Source organism: Aspergillus niger, assembly GCF_000002855.4.
Source record: "Aspergillus niger supercontig An18".
In the NCBI taxonomy this organism is placed as follows: domain Eukaryota; kingdom Fungi; phylum Ascomycota; class Eurotiomycetes; order Eurotiales; family Aspergillaceae; genus Aspergillus; species Aspergillus niger.
This window is the reverse complement of record NT_166533.1, coordinates 197310-220179: the sequence shown is the minus strand read 5'-3', so window position 1 is coordinate 220179 and position 22870 is coordinate 197310. Positions and strand designations below refer to the sequence as shown.

Sequence of the window (22870 nt, the reverse complement as noted above, 5' to 3'; positions counted from 1 at the left end):
GAGCATGCCCCTGGTAAAAAGTAGTCCGCAAGGGCAAATCTCGAAATTTAGGGAAATGTATGGAATCGTGTCGATACTTGGTAAATTCTCGTCCATCTAGAAGCATTATGGTGTACTAATGGCTGAACTGTGGGCCTATAACACGCTGATTTATGCATAAACAAAGCGCAGGCGCCACCAACGCATCGATAGCATGACTGATCCCACTGTTTTTACACCTTAATTTGCAAGGCTTATACTATATCTATTACCATTTAACATAATCCTAAAGGTCATTGTATGTGGCTCTGGGTTGTCATCACAATAGCAATATGGGAATTCGCTCTAGACAGGGGTGATGATTGGCCTACACGCCTGATATTTTAGTGAAGGAAATGGTGCCCTCGACCACTTATTCGAACAAGAACAGAAGTAGAGAATACCATCTCAATCATGGTCTTGCGGACGATCCTCATCTCAAGATAATCATTCGGAACAGACGATAATGCAATGCAAGAAAGCTGTTATAACGGACTACCGTTGAACCCTAACACATCATCCGACCGGAAGGAAAACAAAACAACGCAGTAGACCCAATATAACCAGACCAGAACTCAGGAGCAACAAACATTAGGTTTTGACCAAGCGACCAGCTATACTATTTATTGCTGGAGCAGCCATGTGGGCGACCCAAATTTGCGCCCGTCGCCCGATTAATGAGGCGGCCATTCCTGATTGAACTGCATCTCCGACCGGGAGATCTCCACCCGCCCGGATGGCCGTTTCATCCTGACCCCATTTTGGCACCAGGAACCATATGTCCGTGTGCTTAATCGTGATTGTAAACATACACTCGGACAGGGGTCAGGCAGGTGAAACCTAGTTCGAATGATGGGTAGCACCTCAGCTCGGTCGGACTGAAGGGGAATCATGCAGCATACTTAACCCCTGATGTCGACGGAATGTACACATTCCCCGCCAAGCGCGTCGTTCTTTACGTGTCTATCCCAGTCGCTCCTTTGTGTAACTCATTGTAAGTCCCTTGACAGCGCTCTAATTTTGGATACTAATCTTCTAAGATGATCCGTCACGTTCTCTTGTCACTCGCTTTACAGTGCATGGTCACCGGGACCATTGCCAATCCTGACACTCTTTCGCACAACTACGACGAGCGTGGCCTGTTTGGTGATTCGGAATATGATTATGTGGTCGTAGGTGGCGGTACGGCTGGAAACACTATCGCAACTCGACTGGCGCAGAAGAATTACAAAGTCGCAGTGATTGAGGCTGGAGGTTCATATGAACTCGAGTCGGTGGCCGAGGTGCCTGCTGCGGACGTGCTTCCAGTTGGGTCGGATCCAGAAACAGCTGCTGCCCACGACTGGGGATTTGTTGCAGAGAATGTCCCCGGTGCGAATGGCCGGTCCATTCACTATGCTCGGGGGAAATGCTGGGGTGGATCGTAAGTGGTGCATATCGTTCAGAAGGGACAAAGCTAACGCAGTTGAACAGCTCTGCAATGAACTTCATGATTTATCAACGGTTTGTCGCTCCTTTCATTATAAACAACCCAGTATACAGTCCTCTAACGGACTGCCAGGCCAACCATCGAGTCCATGGAGCAATGGGCCACGGCTGTCAACGATAGCAGCTACACCTTCGACCAGACACTGCCCTTCTATAAGAACAGCGTGAAATTCACTCCCCCCAACACTCAAATCAGGGCCAAGAATGCCACTGCTGGCTATGATCCCAGTGCATATGAATCCACTGGTGGTCCGCTGAAAGTGTCGTACGCGAACTACGCGATGCCCTTCTCGACGTGGATGGACCTCGGCATGAAAGCCATTGGCATTAACGAGACGCAGGACTTCAACCTGGGCTCACTGATGGGCGGCCAGTACTGCGCATCAACCATCGACCCCAACGGCGAGGTCCGGAGTAGTTCTGAGGAGTCATTCCTGGCGAACAAACCATCGACACTGACCACGTACGCAAACACCCTCGCCAAGAAGATTATCTTCAACAACCAGAAACAGGCGACCGGCGTGCAAGTCAAGGGCTCCGCGGGCAACATCTACACCATTAAAGCTAACCGCGAAGTTATCGTTTCCGCGGGTGCCTTCCAGTCTCCCCAGCTGCTCATGGTGTCTGGAGTTGGTCCCCAAGACCAGCTCGAGGAACACGGTATTCAGGTCGTGGCGAACCGTCCGGGCGTGGGTCAGAACATGTGGGATCATCCGTTCTTTGCGCCTTCGTATCGCGTCAACGTGCAGACCTTCACCGCGATCGCCAACGACTTTCTAGGTATCGTCGGCCAGTTCATCAACATGGTCGGCTTCGGCAACGGCCCTCTAACCAACCCGATTTCGGATTACCTGGCCTGGGAGAAGATCCCGGCGGCTCTGCGTAGTGCATTCAGCAGCCAGACCACCAAGCAACTGGCTACCTTTCCCAGTGACTGGCCTGAAGCGGAGGTATGTGTATACCTTGTATGTGCGCTTCATACTACAGGAACGCTAATATTGTACAGTACATCTCCGGTGCCGGATACATGGGCAACGTGTCCAACCTGCTCATCAACCAGCCCGAAGACGGCTACCAGTACGCCTCTATGCTGGCGGTGCTCATCACCCCGACCTCTCGCGGCAACATCACACTCCGTTCAGCTGACACCGACGACCTCCCCGTCATCAACCCCAACTGGCTCGCCACTCAATCCGACCAGGAGGTCGCCATCGCCATGTTTAAGCGTGTTCGCGCGGCATTCCAGAGCAAGGCCATGGCGCCAGTCATCATTGGCAATGAGTACAACCCTGGTCTGGAGGTACAGTCGGACGAGCAGATCCTCCAGTGGATCAAGGATAATGTCATGACGCTGTGGCATGCTGCTTGCACGTGCAAGATGGGCACGTCCGATGATGAGATGGCGGTGGTGGATAGTCAGGCTCGGGTGTATGGAGTCCAAGGTGTGAGAGTCGTGGATGCATCTGCCTTCCCGTTCTTGCCGCCGGGACATCCTCAGTCTACTGTTTGTAAGTTTACCCTCTACCTGATGGTTAAATGTGGATCAGAGACTGACGCGGAATAGATATGCTTGCGGAGAAGATTGCCAACGAGATTATCAACGGGGCGTGATTCTACCCTTCCATACTAATCACCTTGAGGTCTTATTATTTCTTCGTTTATTGTACAATATATGAACATAGTATCATAATTTAAGTACGAGTATAATAACCTCAGAAATTCAAAAACATGTAAACATGATCATAAGCCATCATCCTCTCTTCCTATCTTGACAATCCATCATCAAAGCAAACTCAATCCCATCCCCTCCGCTGCGCCTTCTCGTTCTCCTGCTTCTCCGACTCCAAAACATCGCTATCGTATCGCGGATCCAGCTTGTTCAACAACTTGTTCGAATGCGGCTTCGAGGTAGACGGAGCGGTCGTGCTCGAACCGGGGCCCGGGAAACGAGGCTGGCTAGCAGAGTCTTCGGGATCGGTCTGGTCATTGTGGTCGACGGGGTCGACGTTCTTTGCATCGATAAAGTCGCGGCCCATGGGGGGTTGGTCGGCCATGATGGAAAAGCGGTTGAGTGGTTGTAACAGGTGGAGGGTATTAAGAGTTGTGTGGGTTATGAGCTCTAGAATCAATGAAGATTATGTTTCTTATGTGAATATTATCTTGATGAGAGAATATTTGCTTGGCAGAGGTGGTGTTTATATACAGAACGGAGTGTCTGTCCATGGCCACTATTACATCATTGGTATATCATCTCGGCTGATCAGTTAACGTGGATATGACGATTCCTGGCACTTCCAGAAACCGGATAGAATGATGGACTCCGAGGAGATAGTTATCATAATATAGTGCTGTGATAAGATTATATTAGAATTGACGTCAAGGCCAGCATGATGCTGTGTGGGTAAATCGGCGGTGCTGGGTCTGTTTACGAATAGTTATCGCGGGCTGATGGCAGGCTACCCGGGTGAACCTGTCGTGACGGCTAAAGCACATTCCCTAGTCTCCGAGGACATATACTTTTGAGACAATGTGATTCTAGTATATAATTTCATATCCATACATTTAGCCTCATACAGAACCCGAGCATAATATATCCCATCACCCGATTAATGTCTCGGATGTCGGATCTCGGAAACCTCATGCATGGATTGATTCATAAGCTCCCATCGGCTCGGCTGTCCCATCCGAATCACAACCAAAAGCATCCAGAACGCGGGGTACATTGCAAAAGAAGAACATATAAGTTCGTATAAACAATCATTACACCCTCCGTAGATACACCATCCATCATTACATCCACCAAAGAAAAAGATGTCTCACGCACAAATCACCCACCGTCGCGCCGTCCGCCGAACAGACGACTACACTCCCCACACCCCCAAAGTGAACATCGTAACAGAGCCACTCCCCCTCCCACTATCCCCCACGGCAGTTCTGATCCGCGTGCACGCCGTCGCCCTCAACTATCGTGACGCCAACATCGCCAATGGCGGGAACCCATGGCCTGTGCTGCCGCACGGGATCCTGGGCAACGACGCCGCCGGAGAAGTAATAGCCGTAGGAGAGAAAGTGAAGACTCTGGCTGTTGGGGATCGGGCGGCGCCAATTACAGACACCGAGCAGATAACAGAGCGTGCGACGAAGCGGTCGTGGCTCGCAGCCGACGAAGATGGGGTTATGGCGGATTATATCGTCTATGATGAGAGTGTGCTGTGTAAACTCCCTGCTTATTTGGATTGGGTGCAGGCGTCGATGATCCCTTGTGCCGGGGTTACGGCGTGGTCGGCGTTGAAGGGGATGAGAATTGGGCAGACGGTTTTGGTGCAGGGTGAGTGTTTTTGTCTCTATGATTGGTGTTCTTGGGGTGTGAAGGGAAAGGAATACTGATGAATGTGGTAGGGACTGGGGGCGTCAGTATGTTTGCGCTGAAGTTGGCGCTTGCGGCTGGTCTGCGTGTGGTTCTGACTTCGTCGAGTGATGCGAAGCTTCAGGCTATTAAGGAGAAGTATGCTGGTTCTGCTATCTTGACGGTTAACTATAAAAACACACCAGAGTGGGATGAAGAGGTGTTGAAGCTTACTGGTGGTGTTGGCGTGGACTTGGTGGTGGAGAACGGGGGGACGGGCTCCCTGGTCAAGAGTATGCGCTGCACTCGCCGTGGAGGGGTGGTCAGTCAGGTGGGATATCTTGGAAAGCAGGATCCATCTGAGCTGAGCGAACTGGTTCCGACTCTTATTGACCGGAGGATCAACCTTAGGTGAGTTTTATGATGCCGAATAGTGGAATGCGGACTTGACTGACCTGGAAAGGGGCATTAATGCGGGCTCGAAGCTTGATATGGAGGACTTTTGTGAGGCGCTCTCGGCTTCGCAGACGCTACTTGATGACCTTATTGATAAGGTGTTTCCGTTCGAGCAAGCTGAGGAGGCTGTTGAGTATGTTTGGCAGGGTAAGCAGGTTGGGAAAGTTGTGCTGCGTCTATAGAGAAGGATATTGGGTCCGAAAGGAAGATCCAGAATTCATTTTACCACTTAGGAAGTTATGTTGGGACATGGTCCTCCGCCTCGTAGCAAAAAAAGATCAGATGGGTCTATAGGGTGAACTTGCCAAATATCACATATTTCTTTCATCCACAAAGCCTAAGTACTATACCTTCCCAGACCAGCCTCCCCCTGTAACTCCAAAACCAGCATCAATAAGGATTCGTAGCATTCCACAACCCAAACTTCACCCCCGGATCCAAAACTAACGTCGGATCCAACACCCCAGGATCCCTCTCATCAAGTGTCCCATCCCAACAATACCTCTCAAAGCACCGCTGACACTGCCTCGTCCTCTCCATGCCCACGCGCGCCAAACTTCTTTCCACAGCCGCACACCCCATACACTCCGCCCACTCCCCATCCCACGACCCATTCGCTTGCGTAACAATATCAAAACTATTCACGAATATCTCCCCCATTTGCTGCCGACTCGTCTCCGTCTGCCAGAACGAGAAGTTCGTGTATGCGCTATACGGCGCATTAGCCATATACAGCACGATAGGTGCGCGGTCGTCGCCTGTGGTGGTGAGGTTGGCGTCGCAGCCGAAGAATTGTGGATGGAGAGTGTAATTCAGGTTCATCATTGTTCTGGAGGGTGGGATTATCGGAAAGGGAAGCCCTGTTGCGTTGGCGGCGAGGTACGTGTTGTAGAGGTTTGTGCCGTTGTTCCAGCTGTAGGGGTCTGCGTCTTGGGAGTCGTCCCAGGCTATGATGAAGTCGACGTTGCGCGCGGGCTGGATCTGGCCCCAGAGGGGGATTGTTTGGCCTGTTTCGCTGCCGTCGACGAGGTTTAGGGTTGAGGATTTGTGGGTATTACCGGTAGAGAGGGATAGGTTGGTGAATGGGTTGGGGAATTTCGAGTAGGAGATTTGGGTTAGGTTTAGATCAAAGGTCTCTTGGAAGGCGTCAACGAGTGCGTTCAGGTTGGCAGGTTGGGACAATCGTTTGGTGAGAGAGGACTCGTGAGTGGTGGAGCGTTTGGCAAATTGGCCAAGGGTTCCGTTGGAGACGCTTTCGAGGTACCAGAAGTTGAAGGCGTCGGCGGAGGTGCCGATGACAAGTCTGGGATGAAGTTAGAAGCGTGCGAGGCTGGGGCCATACTGTTACTTACGAGGATCGATCAAATCCTTTCCAGCATTTGCTCTGGTTTACGGGAATACCGTTGGATAGTTGGTTTCCGAGCCACTCAGTGGGTGTAAATGCATGCACGTCTCCGTCCCAGGCGCCGAATTCGAAGGGAGTCAAATCAAACTAGACCGCGTTAGCTGGAGCTGGTAGTTTATCGAGAAGAAGCACTACTTACAATCGTTCCATTAGATGACGGCACCAAAAGGTCGTAGTACTCTGCATCTTCCGGTTCAACTGAAGCCAGATGAATGATAGGCATCGGCATTTGATGATTGATAAAATTGCTTAGATTCCGGATCCCCGAAAACGTGGTGTTTAGGCCGCCGGATTGTCCGGGAATGAACTCGTACGCAAATCCTCGTCCTAGATAATCACTTAGCGCTACCTCGAAGCCAGCCAGGTACTTCGTAGCAATCTGTTCAAAGATGGCCTTTCCAGTAGCAGCTTCAGCAGAGGTGTTCGTGACCGTGAAGAATCGGTCAATCTCCGGTTTCCAGTAATCGACAATCTCGTCTGCGGTGGGAAAGTTGTATGATGGGAAGGACACTGCGGGCCAGGATCCTCCAGACAAACCAGACAGATAGGTCATGCTTTGTAGAAGTCCACCGGTACGTTGCTCGTTGGCTGCGGGAAGACGGTCATCCAAAGCACGGATTAGACCAGTCCCGGTGTAGGCGGATCCGAAACCTCCTCCACTGATGGCCATTCCCATGATTGGGGTCTGACTGGTGTTGTTGAGACGCGATATGTATTCGTCTGTGTCGAAGTCGTCCAGGTTGAGTCGTTTCAAATATGCGTCTAATGAGCCCAGGATGACATTCTTCCGCCCTTCAACCCATTGCGCTTCATCTCTGCTGAGTCCAACTGCCGGTCGGATCCATGAAAGATTTGTTGGGCAAGAGACAGGATCCGGGGAATAACCCTGGGGAAGTTCCAGGGCAGATGCGAGAGTGGCAGCTGCTGCTGATATTAAAAGCGACAGCATTGCAACGAGACTTTTGGGACTGCAAGAGAATTGAAATTGTTGCTGCTGAAGTTGGTGTTATGGCTGGAAGGTACCGATCATTATATATATATATTTAATTATATGACATCATGCGTTAAACAAGCCTCTGGATACTATATTCAGATCGAGGTGTTGTTGCCTGTATTGCATATAGCATTCAAGGCCAGCCATTCTGTCCAGCTGTGATGGGTCCCCGCAAGGCCTTCCTAAACGGGTATATAGTAGTCGTGCGTCGGATTCAGCCCTGGAGAGTAGTATATGCACAGTAGATACTTCTTCTTTCGGAGTTTCTTGTTCTACAGGCTTTAGCTGCGCAGGCTGTTCCTCTCATCCATACTAGTAATGCGGACAGTTCACCAGCCACGGGTTTTTACAGTCTGCGATTCGTTGTCTCGCATCCACAGTAAAGACGCCACGATCAACTAAATCCACTTGGGCTGAGCAGATCTGCATAGCTAGTGCTATGACCTCATCGAATAATAACTATTTAGGGATTGAGGCATTTCACAGCCCTCCTACGGTACCAGCAAACCATACTGTTTCGGGTACCAACACAAGCTTCGATCGACATGTCATCTTAGTGTCAAATAACAGGTATCAACACGACATTCCATTGGTCTATAATTGCACAGCCAGTGGATAATAAATCCGTGGTCAATCGGAAGAACCCTGAGTTGGCCTGGACCTGTTAAAAGCTTGGAGGCGGGGCGTTACGGCCACCTACGGAAACACAATCCTGCTGCCTACGAGGAACTCAATTTTGCGTCGTCCAACAAGCATTGCTGTTGTGTTATGCTCCGGGCATATTATTATCCTCGAGTCCAAGAAGAGTATCTATTGCGGCTGTTCCTGTATCGATGCCTGAAGGACACAGCCTCGTTCGCGACCGTGCGGAAGAAGGACCAGAGTCTTAATGTTCATGAGTCTTTACAGTCCACATACCCTGGGGGGATATTCCGCGTCGCGGCAAAGGCGGATTTCCCCGCAGAAGGGAGTAAATCATTTCGCACCCAGACGATGTGCTGGGCCCTCCTATTAAAGTATGGGGTGTTTTAGAAGGCTAGGTGCTACATAAATCGGCATATCACCGCCCCTACCAGCCTCTGGCACACCAAACCCTGCCACAAAGCATGACACTTTGTTTATTACTTATCTGGCTGACCACCATCTCACGCTGCATACTGTTTTCTTTACTCAAAGCTCAGGAAAGGGAGGCAAACTAACACACGCTTTTTTGAGCGGCTAGGAGGATGTAAACGAGCAAATGAGGCTGCCGTTTAATAGTGTCGTACCGATCTATCTAAGTGCCCTTTTATGATACTCAAATCGCCGGGCCTTACACTCGACAAACAATGTTGTGCACGCATGTTATCTTACTCTACAGCTTGTATGCTTCGTATGGACAGATTAGCCTCCTACGAGAAGCTTAGCTGTGGGTTTGTGAGTAATTCTATTAGCAATAACACGGTCTATGGTGCAGCAATTTTACACATAAGACCGGTGCAATTGAAAGAACCGCAAGATGTATATCTCTCCACATCTGACTTACGCACGCCCCTCCATCCCATTATATACGTTCAAGTCCTTCCTCCGTCCCAGAAAATACAACGGGACCGCACAGAGAAGAGCCAAAACATTCAACATAAACATAATCATAAAAACCTGCACGTAACCCTCCCTCTCAACCCAGTCCACAGCAACATACAGAAACGTAAATGCCACCAGGTTTTTGACCAAGCTAATTGAGACAAGACAGTTCGCGGCATCTTGTTGATGCAAGTGCACGATGTACGTAAGAGCGATGTTGGGCGTATACACGGTCCCAAACGAGACCATTCCGAAGCCAACCGCGATGGCGGCCCAGTGGAGTTTGTGGCCGCAGGCAAACGCGAGCAGGATACAGCCTGCCGGCCCGATGGCCATTCCTGGAATGAGAGAGATGAGGCGTTGTTCGGGGCGGATGCTGCTACTGCTGCTGCGTTGGGCAATCATTCTGTTTACGATATCGGATAGGTAGCCACCGCCGTAGCATGCTAGTAGGAATCCCACAATAGCACCGATTTCCATGAGACCGACATACTCGGAGCAGAAGAAGTATGGAGACGCTTCTAGGAGAGCGGAGAAATTAAAGCTATTATAAGTTTGTCTGTTATTAGCACGGGCGCTGGTCTTTTTCCGCTACAGAGTTTCTCATAGGAGCACGTACATCATAATGATTTGCGGACTTAGAGATATGCCGTAGGTAAAAATGCCCCAACAGACCGACGGATGAACCAACAGCTTGAGGGGCGAGATCACTGCCTTGAAAAAGCTGGCATCCTTATTGTAATGGAACGGCCGAAGGACACCCTTAAAGGGGGGCGTGTTGGTGGTATAGGAGTCCTCTGGAGCTGCAGCTGAGGCATTCTCGATGAATGAACTCGTAGTCTCTTTGTGTTCTGCGACGAGCTGTAACTCCTGTGCCTGAGAAGGTTCCGGTCGCTTGAAGGTCGATTCCGGGAAGAGGAAGACCAAGAGCACTATATTGAAACTGGCGAGCGCGAAGCAAAGCCACATGTATGACCGCCACGTGCCCGAGGCGTACTCTACCATAAAACCTCCAATTAAGGGGCCAACAGCTGAGCCTCCAGAGATCAAGACAACATAGCTATATCAAATCAGGAAAAGTCTCAACAGGTGGTGTACTATGAAAGGGTCCAAAATCTCACATTGCCATCATCGTAGCACGCTCGTGGACGAAGAATATATCAGCAACGATCTCGGGTACGATACTCTATAGAACATCCAACGTCAATTCGGCGTATCCAGGTGATAAGACTAGGTGAATCTTTATGGGAGCGGCTTCTTACTTCGCCAGCAGCAGCAGCAAATCCAAGAACGCATCTTGCGCCCAAGAGGCTGTCATAGCCCGTAGCTACCGCACACCACACCAGGGCCCCTGCCTGAAGCAACATCGAGGATATAATTGATGCACGTTTGCCAAACTTGACCGCAAGCGGGACCCAGAAGATATTGCCGATGCCCAGGAACAGAAAGTTAAGCTACCCAGAATAAGTCAGCAGACTCTGCTTATACCCGTGGGTTTCCAGGTTATATGAATTGCGTACCGTGAGTAGCTGGGTTACCTCTGCTTGGGAACGCTGGAGCTGCTGCATCAAGACCGGGACGGCAACGGACAATCCAGCACCACCCATGTTGGAGACAAAATTGACCAAGGACGTCGAGAGTATGACAGACAATTTGAGCCAGCTGGGCCAGCGAAGAGGATCACCCGGATCATCCGTAGGGACTGGGATCAATTGAAGACCCCGATGGCTCAGGGTAGGCATCGTTCAGGTTGCCGTGGTGGTCAGTCAAGAGAAAGAGACAGATAGGGTAGGGAAGAATGGTATAGAAGCGGACCCCTGTCGAGAGCAGACTAGGTCAGATCTTAAGGCAACGTCGCTAGTACCAGCAACCATACACAAAAAGGGGGGATGGTTGTATGCCAAAGGGGGGAGATGGGCGCGACAATTTCGATTGGAGACTCAAGTGCTAACTGGCGTACGTACTACGTACTCTAGGCACGAGCCAAGAACTGCATGATACTCCGTGGGCGAGCTGAGACTGCGGGGATCCGGGGGTACCCCGGCGCGGAGGGCGTAAAGCTAAGTCTACCGATCTTTCCCCGCCTCCCCGAAAATGTTGCTAGGCCGCGCAGCAATGGAGGAGTAGCACTAGCTAAAGGATAGAAGCCAAGCCTTCTTGGAGAGACATCACGACCGTTTTCCTTTTTCTCCTCGTCAGTTGCTGACCTTTCCTCCCAGATTGCGGCGGCCGCTTCTCGTCTCGTCCTTATTTTCTGATGCCAACTCCTCCACTCCTCGCATATTCCTTAACTCATAGGTCGACCTAGCCCCGGCGGTCGGCTTTGGCGCGACGTTCTCGGGCGATCGAAATTCATCCCCATCACCGGAGGACGAGTCGTCGTGGGCCCAAAACTCAACGGCAAGATACTGGCGAACAGCGGCGGGGACTGGAACGCGGTCCGTCCGGACGGGGTGATCCATGTCTACGTTCGATATACCATACAAGCGGATGACGGGACGATAATTGGAATTACTAATGAAGGCTATGGGAGGGCAAGCCAGGATACTATGAAGTCTGTATTCGAGGCCGATGATCTGGCAATCGCGTCTATGAGCAATGGGGGTAGGGAGTGGTATACCAAGACCAGTCCTCGCTTTGAGGTCGCTGGGATAGTGCGAGGCATAAATGGCTTCTTGGATCTATACTCTTGAGGGACTTGAAGCCACCGACGAGACCGGGTTTTGCGCTGTAGAAATGTGCATCGTATCAGTCCGACTACAGTTAGTGATGTATGAGCCGTACTGTTGACGTTGTCTCGACGATTGCTAGCTCGGTGTCCTCCTTAAATCGATTTGAAGCAGTAATGAGATTTCGCAGCACTTCCATAGAACCCTTTGGTACAACATCGCGAGGAACTTGAGCTTGGAACCGGTCCAAATGTTGTAATTGAGATCGATAAATGATGTTTTGATAATTCCGCACATGGTGCGCGACAAACGTGGAATATATACTGGTATTATTTCCATGAAAATGCGTTGTCTCTATCAGATTCTTTATCGTCAACAGTTCGACCCGTTCTACGCAAAGACAACATTGTTCCGCAACGTCCCTATACCCGAAATATGCACATCCATTTGAGTCCCAGGCACCAACCACTTTGGAGGCGTAAATCCAGCGCCGACACCTGAGTCCCAGTCAGTAATGCTCTTACTCATGTTTCAACATAGATAATTAGCAGTAGAATTTCCCCTTACCTCCAGGAGTTCCCGTCATAATGACACTCCCCTTCTGCAGTGTAGTCCCTTGAGACAAGTACGAGATCAAGTACCTGCAATCAAACAGAAGATCCCCGACAGATTCTTGCTGCCTCACCTCTCCATCCACGATCGTTGTCAGTTGTAATTGAGATGGATCAGGAATTTCGGAGGCAGCAACTAGAACGGGCCCCAGCGGCGCAAATGTATCGAAGCCTTTCGAGAACCCCCATTGAGGGACGACACCAGCATACGCGGGATCACGCTGAAGCTTCCGGGAGGAAATGTCATTTCCAACTGTGTAGGCTGCGATGTAGTCGAGCGCGGACTCGACTGGGACGTCTTTGGCATCTTTTCCGATTACTATGCACTAAAAATAGTAGAAAAGTACTGAGTAAGAAACGGCATTCCGACATACTCAATGGTCAGGAGGCTCTCAGAGATACCTACCAGCTCACCTTCGTAGTCCGCCTGGTCATTCTGTGCGATCCTTGGTATCACAACCGGCTCGCCGTGATCATGAACGCAGGTATTCGGCTTGAAGAAAATAAACGGAAACGGTGGGGGCTTGCGCCCGGCTTCTCGGACTGTTCAAGTTCATGTCAGGTTGGTACATAGGCACTTGGATAGATCCGAGGAGAAAGTCGTCCATACTATGCTTGGCGTAATTGAGACCCACGCATCGCATGATGGGTACATCACTCTGTGCGAGTGGCGAGAGGATGCGCTTCACGGTCACGATCTCGTCTGTCACCTGGGTCTTGCCGGTCACATCGTAAATGTCGCTTCCGCTAAGCAATTTGGCTTGAAGACCATCGACCTCGGTGATCAGCCCTAGGTCGGTTTCTCCCGCTGCCGGGATAATAGGCTCGCCGCGCAGAATGCGGCCATCCGAGGCTTGAAAGCGAATCAGACGCTTCCAGGGGAGAGACATAACAGGCGTTCTTTAAGGTATGACAGCTTATAGGAACCAGAGGGAGAAACAGGCTTGGTGACTATCAAGTAAATCGTGGTGGCCGCCCTCAACGCATAATAGTTCCAGCGCCGGGGTTAGCACGGGGAGTGGTCGGGTCAATTTTGCCCTAATCGGGGGAGCATCGGAAAGGCGGACGTAGTCATGGCGGATTATTACTCAGCGGCTTTCCACCAGTGCCGAAGTTGCGGTCCACCTTTTGCAACGGATGACCCAAAGCCCGAGAGGCGGGGGAATTCTTAGTCTTCATTGGCTTCACGACCAGGTAGTCACGGCGGATCATTACTCTGCGGCTTTCCACCAGTGCCGAAGTTACGGTCCACTTTTAGTGACGATGGTCAAACCCTGAGGAGAAGTGGTGGTTTCTATCTCAGGCCCTGATATAAAGGCGGATTCGAGTCTAGTCTTCTGCAGCACAACGCATACCTCTTGGTCCAACGATCCAGCGACATCTCACGCCCTAGTTCTGTTCCTTTAGTAGGAAATACACATATTGCAGCCATGACTGAAACTAGAACCACGGCCTTTCCAGCTCGCCCCCAGTTCTCCGGCTTTATGAAGCCGTGCCGTGTCGAGGGCGAAACCCTGAATCTGGAGGTCTTGGGAGACCTCCCTACAGACATTGATGGTGTCTTCTACAGGGTGATGCCTGACCCTCAGCTACCCCCGTTTATCGAGAACGATCCTGTGAGTGAAGTGATCCAACATTCATCTCCTGCGCGTGTGAGAACTAGTAAGCCAATGACGATACAGTGGTTCAACGGTGACGGTAACATCACTGCCTTTCGATTCCATGACGGCAGAGTCTCCTTCCAGCAACGCTATGTGAGGACAGAGAAGTTTGTCCGGGAGCGACAGGCTCAACGAGCGCTGATAGGTTGGTAGCTCCGCCTTTCTATATCATGTTGAGCAAGCTAGCCACGGAGGGTGTGCACAGCACAGCTGACCCTATTCCTCTGGTCTATTGAAGGCAAATACCGCAACAAATTTACCGATGCCGTCGAGTTCAAAGTCCGCAGCACCGCTAATACAAACATCGTGTACTTCAACGGGCAACTCCTCGCGCTGAAGGAGGATTCGCCCCCCTACGCGATGGATCCGGTCACACTCGAGACAAGGGGTCTCTACGACTTTGACGGCCAGCTACCTAGTATGACCTTTACTGCGCATCCAAAGTTCGATCCGGAGACGGGCGAGATGATCTGCTTTGGTTACGAAGCTCGGGGCGATGGGACCCCTGACGTCTGCTACTACACTGTGGGCCCCGATGGGAAGTTTACCGAGGTCGTTTGGCTGGTCGCACCTGTTGTCGCGATGATTCATGATTTCGCGGTGACGGACAACTGGGTGCGTTTCAGCAATCAATCTCCCTCGTTCCACTAGACAGGACTGTGGAAGCAATGCTAATATCCAAACAGGTTATCTTCCCAATCATCCCGCAGTTGTGTGACATCGAACGTATGAAGCAAGGCGGCGAGCATTGGCAATGGAGCCCCGAAACGCCGCTGTATTTAGGCGTCATACCGCGCCGCGGAGCAAAGACTGCGGATGTCAAGGTAGGTATCCGCAGCCGCTTTAATTTCATCGCGCCTGCTAATACTCCTGGGTGCAGTGGTTCCAGTACAAGAATTCATTCCCGGGGCACACCGCAAACGCACATGAAGACTCGAGCGGCAACCTCATCATCGATCTCGGGCTAAGCGAGAAGAATGTTTTCTTCTGGTGGCCCGACGCGCAAGGAAACGCACCAGAGCCCAGCTCGATCCGTTCCCAACTTGTCCGCTTCACGATCAACCCACGAGCCGAAGATCTGAACCTCACCGAACCACGCATCCTTCAGGCGGACAACTCAGAGTTCTACCGCATCGATGATCGCTACGCCACGAAGCCTCATCGACATGTCTTCTTCGACATGATGGACCCGAGCCTCGGCACAGACTTTGCGCGGATTGCACCTGTGCTCGGCGGTGGATACCCGCTGTACAACTCGCTTGCGCGTTTTGATAATGTTACGGGGGAAACGGAGGTGTATTTCCCTGGGAAGACGCATATGGTTCAAGAGCCCGTCTTTATCCCCCGTAGTGAGTTGGCTGCTGAAGGGGATGGGTATCTCCTGGCGCTGGTGAACAACTATGACTCGATGTCGAGTGAGTTGCATTTGCTCGATACGGCTGATTTCACGCGGGCGAGGGCGAAGATTCTCCTTCCTGTGCGACTGAGGCCGGGGTTGCATGGGAGTTGGGTGGATGGGAGTGATGTTCCGTTATCTGCCGCACGTCTTTAGTAGGGAGGAGTAGTTTTGTGGATTGCATGAGGCGGGGGTAATGAGTACCTAACTTACATAGTTAACCAATTGCGGTCTTAAGATTTCTTTCGTTGCTTGTCCCCTTGCTTGGTATCTAGGCGAGTCTAAAACCTCGCCGGGACCTTCCCCGATATCGTTTCATCCTCAGGTCTTAGCTATTTTCACACATAACTTTTTTGCATGCGCCCTATCATAAAAGGAGCTGGGAGCAGAGAAAAACTGGTTTGAAATCCAATCCCCCCACCCGGGGCGCCCCCTCCCTACCACCGTTCAAACCCCGACCCCCGGGCAAAGCCTGGAAAGAAGTCATCTATCATAAACTCCCCGCATTCGATACCAAGCGAAGGAAAATCGAAGCCGGTGGTTGAATTTCCTGCCACCGGATTGTTCATGCCCGAGATGATCCCGGTCTCCGCGATTCTATCCGCTGTTTATTGTGTCACTCAGATTAGCGCTGTGTTTATTTTCTTTTTTGAGTGGATGGAATGAAAAATCTTACCTTGTAGACCCAGCAAAGTGATTAGCTGGTCCAGGTAGTATTTGCAGCGGTCTACCATGCGGTTTCCAACGTTAAGGTTCTGCAATGTTAAAACAGCGCGGCTTAGGTAGATATCCATGTTGTTGTTGTTCCCTCCATTGTCGACTGGATCCTCAGACGTGTCCCTGTTACGTTGGACCCACATGGCCCCAATGATAACCAGGGCGGCATTGAATGCTGTGGTTCAGTATTAGTTGAGGGAAGTGAATTTAGAGCCAGCAGCCAGAAAGAGAAGAAAAGAACACGGCAATCAATCAGATATAGGGTAGGTGACGTACTATAGTATAACGAGTACCACCAAGCGCCAAGAAGGTCTTTCTGCCATCCAGTAGTCGAAACAAGTTCATGGATGATGTCGATGATCCCCATTGCCGAGTCGACACATTTGTTCATGCTACTGTAGCCGATGTCATTCAGGAGCTTGACCTCGTCTGCTTCGAGTCCGGAAGGCCCTGTTGCGTCTAGGAACTTGACAAGGATGGGCCTATGTAGGAGTATTTGAACGTGGAAATATCGCAGTGTTAAAATGATACGAAACTTCAGCGGATAGAGCTTGTGATGGCCCTCGTCTCCTACTTCTGAGCGCTCAATCTCCTCTCGCATGCTTTGGACCGTCACTTGGCGGAGACTCTCCGGGAGTCCTAATACCCAGGAGAAGAGTTGGTTTTCTATGCCGAGGACACGGCCGACAGTTTCACCTATAGATAAGGGAGAATCGCATCCAAGATTTTGCCCATATATTCGATCAATAATGTTAGCGATTTGTTTGTACAGTGTACTGACCCTGATGTTAGCCTGCTGAATTGTTTTCCGGTTGAGGAGGAAAAGATTAGCACGAACACTGTGGCGTTGAAGAACCTAATGCTGTTATGGGCATCGGTTTCGTTGCCTATCGAAAGAACCTCGCTGCGTCCTTGGAATGCAGGTAGGTCGAGTTTCACATAGCAGTCCGGAATTGCCGCCGGGCGTCCAAAAGTCATGCTCAAGGACCTGACACGAAGCAATTAGAAGGGAATAGATCTTATTACGGAGACCGCGAAAGGTACTTACCGATCTAACACGACACATCCAAACCACGTTCGCTTTCTGACCTCTTGTTCCAGCGGGGTGAAAGCCCTCGAGGCGCCCTTTGAATGAAGCCCGAGTTGAAGTGCAGCCTTCACGGCTAACCCATGGATTGTCCACGCCTGAACAGACTTCTGCGTCCCTTGAAGATACTGGCCCATGACCAGGAGATACTGCACTGTGTTGATCTTAGTGGCACGCAAATACACGGGCACTCGAGCCCTAACCGGAGCATAGATGCTGTACCTACCAACTTCTAGTGTCGTGCCGCGTAAAATCTCTCCCTTGCAGAGGCTCAGCGCCCGGTGATAATAAATAGCTGACTCGCTAATTCCCGTCTCTGCAGATGTCGTCCCCGAAACAGCTGTTAGCTTCGCCATGGCAAGTATTATGTTCAGCAAGCCAAGCCATGTGCGTCGGACCCGCTTTGAATTGTCCTTGAGTTCAGCGTAGGTCTCGAAGAATGTAGGTGGATGGATATAAGGGAAGAGAAGCCCAGTATCGGCAAAATAACGATGGATGAGCGCCAATGACTCCTCGGGAGGCGGCAGCGCGAATTTATCAAACTTCTCGCCCTCGAGACTCTCGGGCCGCTGATCATGAGAAGGAGATGAAGGTCGTGTAGCACTGACAAAGCCCCCGTCGTAAGCGACGCGATCCAACGGAGGAGAGGTGATTTCCTTCTGCGCGCTTGCGCTATGTGCCACTGCACATGAGAGATGGCGGAGGAAGGCAATGTTCGATGAGGGACCTAAACCGGTATGAGCTGTATTTGTCTATATTTCTATAAGGATAGGGAACGTACCAAAGAACCCACAATCTTCCTCGTCGGCAAATGCAACAGCGCCCATGGCATCGATTGTGTCTTCGGTGCCAGCAAAGTCGGAAAATCGTTCACTCTGGTTACTCAAGGGATTCTCCTTCCTAGGGGCATCAGGCATGCTTCCATTAATTTGCGACGCAAAGCCAGAGAGATCAGACTTGACGGTGGCCATGCTGGTTTCTAGCGATTTAACGCGCTCTTCAAGGTCTCTCAGATAACTGAACAAATTAGCCAAATTCGTGAGGGGTATGGCATGATGTCGGTCATGGTCAGATTATTGACGTACTCTTTTTGCACGATTATATTTGTGGTAGTTGTCGACGGCGTATAGGCACACTCGAAGCCTAGGTCTTCGCACATTCCACATTTGGGGCGGCGGCCATCGCACTGCCATAGTTTAAAGAGTTACAACTACAAGAGATAACGTATGACAAGTTATTTGAAGTCTGAAGAAATCATACCCTTGATTTTCTAGTTCTGCATGCATCGCAGGCTAGAGCCACACGACGGCGTTTGACTGACTGGCCCTGCGGAGTCGGCAGCTCGGGAGCAAAATCCATTTTGGTCTAGCGGGTAAAAGTAGCAGATCGAAAATGAGGATCATGCCACTCCAACGCGTCTCTGAGTCTGGAGCGCCGATGAAGCGTAGATGCGGAGAGTACTTGGGAACGGTCGGGGAAAGAGTGGGAAATCCGGAGAAGGCGGCCAAATCACGTGATCTACTTACCCCGGTTCCACAGTCGGTGTGGCCAAAAATAGCCAAAACATTCCGGTACAGTAACTAGTTAGTATGTCAAAAGTTTGCGTTGCCCCATATTATACACCCAACGACAAGATACAATCGCTAATTTGCCAAAGAGTAGCAATCTTCATAGAGAACCTAAGTATGTAAATTTGATTCTTCTGCATAACAGCCTGCGCAAATCTAGATTCCTAATGAACACAATCAACCCGCGCCTCCAGACTCTCCATCCAAGCAATATCGATCGCCTCCTCAGCATCATATCCATAGCACCACATCTGCGTCGCCGGATCGCTCCACTGGTTTGGACTATGACTGAAGGGGATCCCCTGCACTTCAGGCGCCATCGCCTCGTCTCTCGCTTGCTGCAAGGATCCGTCTGGGAAATGCCACAATTTCCCGTTCAGCAGGCTCGCCTCCTGCATATGGCCGGCGCGTTTCTTTCGCACTTCCTGGAAAATACTCAGAGCTTTCTGCAACTGGTCTCTGGAGGTCATGTGTGACAAGGAGCGGGACAGGGCTATGCCGTCTTCTACTGCCATTGCGGCGCCTGGGTAGTAAAAAGGGTTAGCTTCCGGTATGCATCTGTATATTGGTAACTTCATCGACGATAGCAATGGGCAATGAATGGCTCAACCAACCTTGCGACATGTATGGTACCATAGCATGGGCAGCATCGCCGAGGATAACGAGCTTTCCAACGGTCCAGTTTTGGAGTAACGTCCCGGTGAGCAAAGGCCATTTGACGGTTTTCTCAACCATGCCGATGATTTTTGAGAGTCTACCCAATTGAGTTTAGAGTGCTGAGGGCGCTTCGGATCGAACCAAGTGGTAGGTCACCTACATTGGATCCCAGCCCTGAAATTCCGCTTTCATGTCTTCGAGTGCCGTCTCCGGTTTCCAAGTACCGGGGTCGGTCATTTCCGGATGTGATAGGACCATATTGAAAGCCTTCCCAGCGCCGATCGTGTATGTCATGACGTGCCTGGAGTCTCCAATCCTAGAATGCGCATTTAGCGCAGCAACAATAAGCAAAACATGATACCAGGGACTCTGTTTGAGAGGGAGAGAAAGGAATACCATATATTCAGAGCAGGCTTTTCAAGAATCCATGACAGGTCAGGGTCCCTTCTCATCTTACCCACATCGACGACCGCACGGTAGGCAGCGAAACCAGGTCCCTGGAAACGCATCTCATCCCCTTGTAGAACAACATTTCGAGCGACAGATTTTATACCTGGTAACAGTTAGCGGTCTCGGCCGTGGTATCAGCTGTTTTATCCTAAAAGTCGAGAAACAAACCATCCGCCGCAACAATGAGGTCTGCCGAGTGCTTCGTCCCGTCGGCAAGCGTGATGCTGCCGACAATCGGATCATAATCGACAACTTTCGCGCCCAGTTCTATTTCCACGCCGACATCAAGAGCCTTTTGGCATAGAGCTGAATGGAAGTCGGCCCGGTGGATCACGTAGTACGGAGCTTTGAAATTGTTGACGAAATTTGGGATGAGCTTCGTCAGGCCGATGACCTTGCCGTTCTGCCACCTCCGAAACGAGATCGATTCAGGCGCCGTTACGTATGGCTCTAAGTACGACTGTAGTCCTAAGCTGAACAGGATGCGTGTTGAGTTGGATGGGATTTGAATACCAGCGCCCACTTCTCCGAGGACGGGAGTCTGTTCGTAGATCTTTACCGCGTGGCCGGCTTGGGCGAGTGCAATTGCTGTTGCGAGACCTCCCAATCCAGCACCAGCGAGAATGATATTCAGACGAACAGACGCATCTTTCTGTGGAAGAGTATGCGTGGCAGATGCCGTGAGCTGCTGCGTGAATTGGAGGCAGTTGCTGGGGTAGTCCGGGACCTGGAGTTTTGTTAGACAGGCGAGGTGTGCAATTTCTAGCAGCCAAAGTAGGATGTCTAACCCTGAGGTCCGCAATCGTGCTCTGCGCACTCATCCGCGTGGAAGCCATTCCAATATTCGTGGTATTGAGGTCTGCCGTAGATACGGTGGCCTTCAACTTTGACACTCTCGCTCAATCCGTTGTACACGGTGTCGCGCACGTGTGGTCCCTCTTGCAGGACGGAAAGACAAATATCTATTGTGTGAACACAGTAATCAGACCTAAGTAGGGTAGTAACGACACGATCTATTAAACCAGCAAAACATTGGTTGTTTACAGCTGGGAAAAGGTCCAAAACACGTTACTATTCCGGCGTTCCCGATCCTTCCCCGTCAACCGTCCCCTTTCCGATCTTTCCCCGCCCCGGCACGATCGAAGGCGCGAGTTACGGAACATGGTGATGTCGCTTCTAAATCGACGTACATATACTAATACGGATGGGCCATGCTTGAAATCAATCAATCCAGAATACCTTGAACTGCTAGATCTCGACACTTTCGCACTCCCATTATGTCTCCATCAGCTTGCAATACCGGGTCGAACGGCGCAGACAGCGCAGAGCAGCTTCTACAAGACTTGAAGAAGAGCAATACTCTGCCACTATGGACGCAGATGACCAGACTCAACCCGCCAGAGCCTAATCCAACAGCTGTACCCTTCATTTGGAGATATGATAGCATCCGTCCAAACTTGCTTCGCGCCGGCGAACTCGTCACCGAGAAACAGGCTGAGAGAAGAGTGCTCATGCTCGTCAACCCCGCTAGAGGTATATAGTATTCCTTCCCAATGCACAGTTTGACAATGACGCTGAATTTCACCTTATTCTCTTACGACTAGATGCGCCATACACAACCGATACGCTCTACGCAGGTCTCCAACTCGTAATGCCCAATGAGACAGCCCCCGCCCACCGTCATACCGCGTTCGCAATGCGGTATATTATCGAAGGCAATGGGGGGTTTACTGCTGTGCATGGCAAGAGGATCAAGATGCAGAAAGGCGACGTGATTCTCACCCCGACGTGGAACTACCATGACCACGGGAAGGACGGAACCGGGCCTATGATCTGGCTGGACGGTCTGGATCTACCTAATTTCCGCCACTTCCCTGTGCATTTTGTCGATCACTATGATCAGCCGCGGTACCCGGCGGAGGATGTTGATAGCGCGACCTCGCCCATTGTATTCCCGTGGGACAAGATGAAGGCGGAGCTGGATAAGGCCCCGGGTACCTGGGCTGTGAGACGATATCTTAGGGCTGATGGTAGCGAAGGTATGATTAGCCCGCCTGTTGGTTCTGCTTTGCAATATAACATAGGTACGCCTTTGGCTGACAGGCTCAATGTGTAGTGAGTCGTGTTCTAGGCGGTAGTGCCGAACGGGTCGACGCTGGTACCTCTTCCCTACCCCGGCAAGAGACAACCTCCGCGGTCTACCATGTTATTGCGGGAAGCGGATGCTCGGAAATCGGGGACAAGACTCTTGTATGGGAGACAGGGGATACATTCTGCGTGCCGTCCTGGTACAAGTATCGGCATATTGCGGCTGAGGGGGAGACCGTGTACCTTTACCGCTTCGACGATAAGCCTATGATCTCGGCCCTGGGGTTCTACCGCTCCATCGATACGGATCTGGCGACGCTGGTGTCCCAGTAGAACCTTGAACTGCCGATGATGTCTGAAGGAAGCGAATTTTGCGAGTGTTCAATTTCAATGATTACGTTTGGAATTTAATGTATTCAATTTGTCTTCATGTTCAACTTTATGGACGGAGCCCACATCACAGCTTCAATTGTCTCTTCTTTCCCTGATGTTGATGAAGAATGCAGCCAGGGCGCTCCAGATCTCGTAGGCCCACAAGGATCCACAGAGCCAGATTAAGTTTCTTAGGACGGGACGGGAAGGCCATCGACCTTTGTAGGACATCAAGTACGTATGATATCATGCGTTAAACAAGCTGGATACTAGTATATTCAGATCGAGGTGTTGTTGCCTGTATAGCATTTAGCATTCAGGGCC

The 22870-nt window shown here is 50.9% G+C and overlaps 11 protein-coding genes across 11 annotated transcripts; 5 read left to right on the top strand and 6 right to left on the bottom strand.

Annotated features, from left to right (window-relative positions):
• Nucleotides 1-1058: 1058 nt before the first annotated feature.
• On the top strand, nucleotides 1059-3117 carry An18g01120 (uncharacterized protein; the record flags this gene model as incomplete). Its single annotated transcript, XM_001398539.3, has 5 exons — nucleotides 1059-1441; nucleotides 1492-1521; nucleotides 1580-2456; nucleotides 2513-3014; nucleotides 3071-3117. The coding sequence occupies 5 exons, from the start codon at nucleotides 1059-1061 to the stop codon at nucleotides 3115-3117; spliced, it is 1839 nt and encodes a 612-aa protein (XP_001398576.1).
• Nucleotides 3118-3299: 182 nt separating this feature from the next.
• On the bottom strand, nucleotides 3300-3560 carry An18g01110 (hypothetical protein; the record flags this gene model as incomplete). Its single annotated transcript, XM_001398538.1, has 1 exon — nucleotides 3300-3560. The coding sequence occupies one exon, from the start codon at nucleotides 3558-3560 to the stop codon at nucleotides 3300-3302; it is 261 nt and encodes an 86-aa protein (XP_001398575.1).
• A 757-nt stretch (nucleotides 3561-4317) lies between these two features.
• On the top strand, nucleotides 4318-5576 carry An18g01100 (uncharacterized protein; the record flags this gene model as incomplete). Its single annotated transcript, XM_001398537.3, has 4 exons — nucleotides 4318-4834; nucleotides 4906-5263; nucleotides 5316-5455; nucleotides 5491-5576. The coding sequence occupies 4 exons, from the start codon at nucleotides 4318-4320 to the stop codon at nucleotides 5574-5576; spliced, it is 1101 nt and encodes a 366-aa protein (XP_001398574.3).
• A 122-nt stretch (nucleotides 5577-5698) lies between these two features.
• On the bottom strand, nucleotides 5699-7662 carry An18g01090 (uncharacterized protein; the record flags this gene model as incomplete). Its single annotated transcript, XM_001398536.1, has 3 exons — nucleotides 5699-6611; nucleotides 6661-6800; nucleotides 6853-7662. 3 exons carry the CDS (start codon nucleotides 7660-7662, stop codon nucleotides 5699-5701), a joined length of 1863 nt encoding a protein of 620 aa, XP_001398573.1.
• A 206-nt stretch (nucleotides 7663-7868) lies between these two features.
• Nucleotides 7869-8739, top strand: An18g01080 (hypothetical protein; the record flags this gene model as incomplete). The annotated part of the gene is made up of 4 exons (XM_059745580.1): nucleotides 7869-7934; nucleotides 7986-8086; nucleotides 8194-8277; nucleotides 8316-8739. 4 exons carry the CDS (start codon nucleotides 7869-7871, stop codon nucleotides 8737-8739), a joined length of 675 nt encoding a protein of 224 aa, XP_059604973.1.
• A 370-nt stretch (nucleotides 8740-9109) lies between these two features.
• An18g01070 (uncharacterized protein) lies at nucleotides 9110-11552 on the bottom strand (the record flags this gene model as incomplete). The annotated part of the gene is made up of 8 exons (XM_001398534.3): nucleotides 9110-9113; nucleotides 9233-9814; nucleotides 9890-10330; nucleotides 10392-10456; nucleotides 10533-10724; nucleotides 10791-10972; nucleotides 11235-11370; nucleotides 11478-11552. 8 exons carry the CDS (start codon nucleotides 11550-11552, stop codon nucleotides 9110-9112), a joined length of 1677 nt encoding a protein of 558 aa, XP_001398571.3.
• A 931-nt stretch (nucleotides 11553-12483) lies between these two features.
• An18g01060 (uncharacterized protein) lies at nucleotides 12484-13440 on the bottom strand (the record flags this gene model as incomplete). Its single annotated transcript, XM_059745579.1, has 3 exons — nucleotides 12484-12869; nucleotides 12965-13093; nucleotides 13161-13440. The coding sequence occupies 3 exons, from the start codon at nucleotides 13438-13440 to the stop codon at nucleotides 12484-12486; spliced, it is 795 nt and encodes a 264-aa protein (XP_059604972.1).
• Nucleotides 13441-13980: 540 nt separating this feature from the next.
• Nucleotides 13981-15763, top strand: An18g01050 (uncharacterized protein; the record flags this gene model as incomplete). The annotated part of the gene is made up of 5 exons (XM_059745577.1): nucleotides 13981-14166; nucleotides 14233-14356; nucleotides 14417-14826; nucleotides 14898-15035; nucleotides 15092-15763. 5 exons carry the CDS (start codon nucleotides 13981-13983, stop codon nucleotides 15761-15763), a joined length of 1530 nt encoding a protein of 509 aa, XP_059604971.1.
• A 281-nt stretch (nucleotides 15764-16044) lies between these two features.
• Nucleotides 16045-18770, bottom strand: An18g01040 (uncharacterized protein; the record flags this gene model as incomplete). Its single annotated transcript, XM_059745576.1, has 7 exons — nucleotides 16045-16211; nucleotides 16284-16499; nucleotides 16601-17163; nucleotides 17373-18138; nucleotides 18193-18428; nucleotides 18497-18597; nucleotides 18672-18770. The coding sequence occupies 7 exons, from the start codon at nucleotides 18768-18770 to the stop codon at nucleotides 16045-16047; spliced, it is 2148 nt and encodes a 715-aa protein (XP_059604970.1).
• Nucleotides 18771-19143: 373 nt separating this feature from the next.
• An18g01030 (uncharacterized protein) lies at nucleotides 19144-20922 on the bottom strand (the record flags this gene model as incomplete). Its single annotated transcript, XM_001398530.1, has 6 exons — nucleotides 19144-19502; nucleotides 19594-19733; nucleotides 19797-19952; nucleotides 20033-20189; nucleotides 20255-20813; nucleotides 20875-20922. 6 exons carry the CDS (start codon nucleotides 20920-20922, stop codon nucleotides 19144-19146), a joined length of 1419 nt encoding a protein of 472 aa, XP_001398567.1.
• Nucleotides 20923-21363: 441 nt separating this feature from the next.
• An18g01020 (uncharacterized protein) lies at nucleotides 21364-22507 on the top strand (the record flags this gene model as incomplete). Its single annotated transcript, XM_059745575.1, has 3 exons — nucleotides 21364-21619; nucleotides 21691-22125; nucleotides 22218-22507. The coding sequence occupies 3 exons, from the start codon at nucleotides 21364-21366 to the stop codon at nucleotides 22505-22507; spliced, it is 981 nt and encodes a 326-aa protein (XP_059604969.1).
• Between the last annotated feature and the right edge of the window lie 363 nt (nucleotides 22508-22870).